Below are 7,500 nucleotides of genomic sequence, written 5' to 3'. Positions count from 1 at the left end.
CTGCCTCGATACCTCACTTTCGGCAATCAGTTGAAAACGTTATTTGCCAATTTCATTTGACGTGACATGAAATCTTGTAGTCCCCAGGCCAATCTTTCAAATATCAGATCTTCTTACCCGAGAAACGCTTTCCACCAATCTGTTTTGCATCTTCAAACACGTGACCACACACGCATGACTGGCACGCTTCTGACATCTAGGGAGGAGATTATCGATTAATGCATCACCCGATAAAGGAAGAGCGAAATTGCGTTAACAGTTCCGTCAGTTCTGAAGCTGTTATATAAATGGGACTTTTAAGCATCGGACGTTCTTGAGCAAATGACGCAAACCGGAAGTGATTATTTTGCAAGCCCGGACAGTGGCCTCGCACAGAGTTTTAAATTAAACCAATCGCATATAACAGAGAAAAAAAAAACCTAGCAATACACTCACTTCCGGTTGCTGTCGGTGGCATTGTCACGCTATTTCAGTCAAACTTCAAAACACCAAAAGACGTCTTTGCATCAATGAAGACCAAAAAATAATGCTGTAGTTTTGTTGCCAATAACCAGTGAAGTGCACTGAAGCTATTCTTTATTGTTTGCACCCTAGCGATGGAGAGGATGGAAATGGATTGAAACTTGAAAAAACTGGCCAGTTCTTTCAAGTTTGGAGACGATTGTCTTCAGAAATTCGCCAAAAATTAAATGCGAATAGCTCTTTGTGCCATAAATACATTTCATATCTTCTCAGTGGGGTGTCAAGAATGTTGTACTTGTGAGGTATTTAAACGTACTAATTTAGATTTTTACGCAGTCTTGACCTAAAAACAGCAAAATTAGCATGACAGTTCTCCTTTAATTACTCAGTTCCTTTTACTCCATGGTCCGCGGGGTGCTTTTGAACTCCCAATTGTGGAAACTATTGGTGCGCCCTCGGGATCCACTATCTGCCAGCGTTCCGCTCTACGATTACGCAAGATTATAGCTACACGAAACGAAAGAGAGCCGAGCCAGACAATGAAGCCACGGACGATGCGAGCTGAGTACCTCAAGCAGCACAAGCTGCACACTTTAAGAAACTGAAACCCTGCCCGCATATTCCTGTTTAAATGTTATTATCTTCCGCTTATTTGATCCCGATAAGGAAATCACACGCAAGTATTTCCTGCTTCCTCTACTGACAGCTTCAAGGAAATATGAGTTTTTATTACGACCTGCTGACCTGAAGGAGCAGGTCGTAATACTAGCCCTACTAGTAGTATTAGTACTAGCAAGCCCTACTAGTTCCTGTGGTACCTTCCTCTAGGTAGAGGCATAATGATAGCAACTTTTTCTTTGAAAAAACAACTTTGTAATCGAATCCGGTCCGTCAAATCAGCACAAAATAAAGTAACAGCCACGAGGAAGGCAAAGGTAACTTAACGCCTTCTGGACTATTTGAGGAAACGACCTTGACATCAGTCTTAAAACAATTATTTCAAAGCTCAAAATGCCTTGGCTGCTGAAGATGAAATAGAACCGTGCAAGTACGTCCCCCATTCTAGTTAACCTAGAATTATTGTTCGAGGCAGGAAACTAAGAAAATTACTTCGAATTCAGTACATTACGAAAATTGTAATGAATAAGTGAACACCCCCAATGCAAGAATAACAAAAGTTGCCGTTTTTATATGATAATCAGAATAGCATCAGAGAATATATTTTCTGTGTTTTCCTTTTATCTGAAGCCAGCAAACCTGCTGTGTTCATCGAAGCTTCAATTTCCCTAGTGAGTGCCGACGCCTGTCTTTGGCCCTAGCGTGTGGCCTGCAGGCGTAAGCGAACTTTAAAAAATCGGAAATCTTTCGGCTTGAGTGTATATATTTTTATATATATAGCCAAAACTATGATTCCAAGAAATGGATCTGAATTAAATGATAGAGGTTAACTTATGAAGTATCAGCAGAGTATTGCGCCATGTTGTGTGACAGACTAAGGTCGTTAAAATCTTAACGACCAAAAAGACAAATTTGAATATTTGGGAGACAAATCTATCGGTGAGAATATATTTTGGCAGCTCTAAAAGAGAGGTTCGTTTTATGTAATACTTACCGCGGCATTACAAGCCAGGCATTGTCGAAGAACCATGTTCATGAATTTCTTGGTACGAGCGGTAAACTTGCAGGTCTTGATACAACAATTGTCGGACCTAAAATGGAGTTTTGAACCTTTGCGCAACTTGACATAATACGCCACAAGCTGGTTTGCATTGGTGATGTGTGACGTCACGACGCAAACAGTTGAGGTGTTCTAAGACCTTACAAGGCGAAAAGCTGACGACATTAAATTATACATTTTAAATTTTAGACCAAGGAAAAAACAGACAGAAATTAAAATCAAGGATAAAAGCTCAAAACTAGGAAAACCAAAATCGACCGCAAAATACCTTTTTTTTCAAAATACAATTATCAGATCCGCTGCAAACGGGTTTGACAAGTTTTGACTCAACTTGTTTCCCCTGTTTTTGTTTCAGGTGGTGATTCAGCTGGCTTGTAGGTCGAATCAGAGTTTTATCTTTGATTGCAAAACCTTCGTTTTAGGTTTGCTTAAAGCTTAGTCAAAAAATCTCAACGATGTTTTTAACAGAAATTTAACACTATTGTGCCCTTCTTTCGTGTACAACATCTTTGAACAGAAAGGAGGGTTTGCCTGCACAAACTGTGGGGAATTACGTGTTGAAGATTGGGTGTAGACAATGTTGGAAATCATAAGTTGGCCGCCGATCCAAAAGTTCCAAGGGTTAAGATTTCGCGACTTCTTCAAAAGATACAGCGATACCTTTAGTTCATCTTTAACCGTATGGTTCAGTTGATGTGATCTATATATGTAGCATTGATTAACTTACCACTGCAATTCGTGGAGGCAGCTAAAGCAGTGTTTCAGGCAAGGGGCTTTCGTGCTTTTGAAACGCGAGTGGGCATAAAATGTATTTATATGTCTGATGCCGTGTGATGACGGAACAGGCTAAGCGAATCTCACGTGATTTTATGATACAGTGACGTTTTTCCTTTTTTTTTCAGATGGAAATAACATTGTAACCCCGGCCAAAAAAAATCTTTTGTTCTAATGCGGTTTAATTTGATGAAAGATCAACTGATGACCAATCTTTTCGGTGAGTGTTGGCAAGGTTTGCCATCCAATTTCCCTCCGGCTTTCCCGGCTAAACGCGTTGATCGATATAGAGAAAGACCTTGCTGTGTGTTAGAATACCGTCAAACCGTCTACAGATCGACTGTTGTTCGTTTCTTTCGCCGTCAATTTTCACCCGCTACAATTCCGATTTTTTAGTGTTTCCTTTGGCCCTCAATGATTCGAGCAACGGAAGCTGCTGAGCCAGCTGCCTGAGCCTCATGCGTCAGCATTTTCATTCGTAACGTTGTCATGCACTCGCTGCTCTGTCAACTGATTCAAACCTTATCATAATAAAGAAGGTTACGTTAACACAAATTTTCTGGCAATTTTTCATCCAAGCACATTGAAATAGTACGACTCACTACACTTGATGCAATCACCCACATGCAAAGAAGTTTCCGATTGAGTTACTGGCATAGTGTCTGGTTCGTAGTGAAAGGTAGAATTTCCAATACAATATACTATCCACAATGCGGCAAAATGCAAATCTAGTATAATTCACTTCAACAACTCAAAACTTTAAAATGCCGATAACAAATAGTTGTCAATAACTAAATGTCTAGTCTTTGGAGGGAGGCCCTAATTTTGAAAAAAATTGTTTTTTGCTACTCAGTTAGGATTGCATGGAGAACGGCCTAAGGGGAGATAGATCAGTAGATAATTTTTACCTTAAGTAGCCAAAACCAAAGTAGCTAAGACTGTTACAGCTAAACCGGTGGGGATTATATCTTCATTTGCTATCCGCTTTTATAGAGTTTTGAAATAGCTAAATTCTCAAGCGGACAAAATAAATTAACCCAAAAATCATGATTTTTCATCAAAGGGCAAACTCTCAACAGACTTCCCGACTGATTGAGTATGCCCTTCAGCGTGTCACAGATTATTGAAGTTGGCTTTTGTTGGTCGATTGGTTCTGTTGTGCAATCGGGGTTGGAAGCGTAATCATGAAAGAATGACGAGTAACGCTTAAAAAAGAAAACGAATAAGGACTATTTAGCGTTCGAACAATAGGAATAAAGAATTTTACGGTTTTCGTTAACGAATGCGGAAAAATGCATATCGAACGAAATTTCAATAATGATCGAATTATAAATTACTCACAAAAAAAATGGAAGAAATAACGAATAACTGAGATCCAATTAAATCTACTTCCCCCCTCGACATGATGTTCATGCAAGCATCGAACTACCATGCACGCGGGAAGTCGTGAGTTTAACTCCGACAGTAATGTCCAACACTGAGGGACTTTAAAAGGTGAAAGTGTTGTCCTTGTGATCAAATCTGCAACTGAATTGTTTAACTTTAATCAACTTGCAAGTCTTTTTCACCGGTGACTCAGTTGGTTGAGCACCGGGCTGTCACGCGGGAGGTCGTGATTTCAACTCCGGGCGGACCAACACTCAGGGTCTTTAAATAACTGAGGAGAAAGTGCTGCCGTTGTAATTACATCTGCAAATGGTTAGACTCTCTAGTCTTCTCGGATAAGGACGATAAGCCGGAGGCCCCGTCTCACAACCCTTCAATGTTCATAATCCTGTGGGACGTAAAAGAACCCGCACACTTGTCGTAAAGAGTAGGGCATGTAGTTCCCGGTGTTGTGGTCTGTCTTCTGTGGTGTATCATGGTTGGGAGGGTAAATGCTCGGAGATATTAGCTACACCAAGGTACTCTAAAATCCGAGGGTCAAGAAAGATATATGATGATATGATATGATATATATGAACAGTAAGTCCATTCTTCAGTACAACTGTTGTCCGTAAAATCATGATTCTGTGTGGGCGTTACAAAACGCACGTTGATTCTAGAATAATGAAATTTCGTGTATTTTAATATCATTTGAATCACCTATTTTGGGCTACAACTCAAATTCGCAATTGTCTAGTTCCCAAACGGCTTGATGGCTAAGCTGGTAGAGCAGTGCTGAGGAAACTCGCACTGTCATTGGTTCGAATCCCGTTCGATTCAAGCCTGGATATCAGTTTAGCTAGCCTGTTCCAGGGTCTCAGATAGTCGAGAAAACGAAAAGAACTGCGTGTCGTTTTCTCGACTATCTGAGAGCCTGGAACGGGCTACAGTTTAGCTGGCTTGCGTGCAATTGTTGAAATTGGTTATCCAAATGCGACGATCTTTCTAATTTTCATTTAGGGCGCGCTGTTACGATCCCGGTGTCGGCTTCAAATGGTCTGGCATGCATGACCGTGAGGGAGCACTGTAAATGGAGCTAGTAGCTCTGTTGTGCGGCTCTCACCACCACTTACTAAACTCCGGCTTATCGTTCCAATTCAATTAGACTAGAAGGGTTTGTTTTCGTATGCAACCAAAAATAGGACTGATGCAGTTTGGGCCGGTCGCGGTATTTGACCTCATGAAGTACAACCAAGCGACCATTAACGGAATTTGAAATTTGCAGTCGGGGTGGGACACGAGGGCGGAGAGAGCTGAAAATATTTTACATACATACAAGTGTAAAGATTAATTAATCAACTCAACTTCCTTTATCCTTATTGACACTTCGTCAGACAACGTCTTGGTATAAAAGGAGAGGTTTCCGGTCTTTTTTCTGCAAGTTCCTCGGCTATCAAATATTTCCAAATACAGTTACAACTGAAATCGCGGTAGAACGATATGGTGCTACAAAACCAGTAATTTCAATTCAGGGTTTTCTGTGGTAGGAACAATTATAATACTGCCGGAAAACTTTTCTGTCACTACACACTGGCCTTCAATGCCGTTTTTTGTGATAAATCTTGACGATCTGTCTAAGATGAGAGAAAAAGTGGCCCCAAACGAGCAAAGAATATACATACGAATTTCGAATGATTTTCTTCTCCTTATCACTATGCGTACACTTTAATACGTATTTTATGAATACGCATGCGTTCTCTGCTAATGAGCTTGCCACAGGTAGAAGAGCGAAAAAATCAATTCAGAACTATAGACTATCCTTTTTTTTATTACACCATTGGAAAAGCTACGAGTAGTCAAGAGGTTAATCAAGCATGGTTAGGGGTCGATTAATCTCTCCCTTACCACATGTAGAATAGAAAGAAATCAATTCAGAACTATAGACTATCCTTTTTTTTTATTACACTATTGGTTAATCAAGCATGGCTTAAGGGTAGATTAATCTCTGCCTCTTTGGATCGAAAGTAGGACGGAGGAACCCAAACAGAGTTTTTTTTTTCCTTAATACGTATTTTATGAATACGCATGCCTTCTCTACTAATGTGCTTACCACATGTAGAAGAGCAAAAAAATCAATTCAGAACTATAGACTATCCTTTCTTTTTATTACGCTATTGGAAAAGCTACGAGTAGTCAAGGGGTTAATTTTTAATCAAGCATGGCTTAGGGGTCGATTAATCTCTGCCTCTTTTGATCGAAAGTAGGACGGGGGACCCCAAACAGAGTTTTTTTTTCCTTAACTTTTACACGACATATCTCACACGTAGACATGTACATCTCCCTTAAGCAGATAAAGTTCCTGCGTTTATAAATCTAGCGTGGTCATTGCCTACGACATGAAGTTCTGTTCTCGGCTAGGTTTCATTCTTCTAGTCATATGGTCATATGATTGATTAATGGACACAACAGCCGTGATATATCGATTGGGAAACTAGCGCAATACTTGGAAAAGGAGATGCGTACTTGATGAGTAATTAACATTTCAATTCAACTGCTCAAGTGAATTGACTCCTCATTGGACGCATACAAAACCCTGGACCACCCCTGTGCACCCGGTCCATGGACTACCCCTGTGGACCACCCCTCATTTTGTAAACTCAATATGTTTTACAAGCAGAAAAACTCTTAAGACGAAAAAGAGAAGTGACCCTGGCACTTATCTGGAAAATTTAAGCAGGTGTCCATTACTAGGAGTGAACAACTCTCATACTAAGCCTACGTCACGGTATTTTTACAGACCAGGAGCCCATGTACTGTCTATTTTTAGACTACTTTTTCTGCAAAAAGACAAGACAATTGCGGTTTGGTGACGCTATGACGTCAAGTTAGCTTCTTGTGATTGGTCATCGGGCTCCTGCAGGAGTCTCATTAGCGGGAAATTCAATCTAAAAATAAATCGATTTAAGCAATAGCCTGTTATAGACACTTATACCACCTATTGGTGACTCCAAAGGGCTTCGTCTATAAACCCCTTTTCAAATATAAGTTCGTTACATTCATCGAATCCTTCACCGGAACAAATGAGCCCAACAAATTGACCTGCTCCCAACTGAGTGGCTTCAAAGCTCAGTTGGCAGAGGGTTGCACCAGCATCACACAGATCATGGGTTCGATTTCCGTTGAGGCCGCCTGAATTTTTCAAGTGTTTATAATTAGAGACA

At 40.4% G+C, this 7,500-nt stretch overlaps 1 protein-coding gene across 2 annotated transcripts in view; it reads right to left on the bottom strand.

Annotated features, from left to right (window-relative positions):
• The window catches only part of LOC138007913 (uncharacterized), a 12,041-nt gene extending 9,097 nt beyond the window's left edge, over window positions 1-2,944 (bottom strand). The window contains exons 1-3 of one of the 2 annotated variants that reach the window (XM_068855037.1): window positions 2,868-2,944; window positions 2,075-2,171; window positions 118-196 (exon numbers count right to left, since the gene is read on the bottom strand). In XM_068855037.1, coding sequence (XP_068711138.1) covers window positions 118-196; window positions 2,075-2,116 — 121 coding nt within the window. In that variant the 5' untranslated portion in view covers window positions 2,117-2,171; window positions 2,868-2,944. The remainder of the gene's footprint in view (window positions 1-117; window positions 197-2,074; window positions 2,172-2,867) is intronic. The other variant, XM_068855038.1, reaches the window with a different exon arrangement.
• Window positions 2,945-7,500: the final 4,556 nt, after the last annotated feature.

Source organism: Montipora foliosa, chromosome 6 (genome assembly GCF_036669935.1).
Source record: "Montipora foliosa isolate CH-2021 chromosome 6, ASM3666993v2, whole genome shotgun sequence".
NCBI lineage: Eukaryota > Metazoa > Cnidaria > Anthozoa > Scleractinia > Acroporidae > Montipora > Montipora foliosa.
Note: the sequence above shows the minus strand (reverse complement) of the source record. Positions and strands in the feature narration are given on the sequence as shown.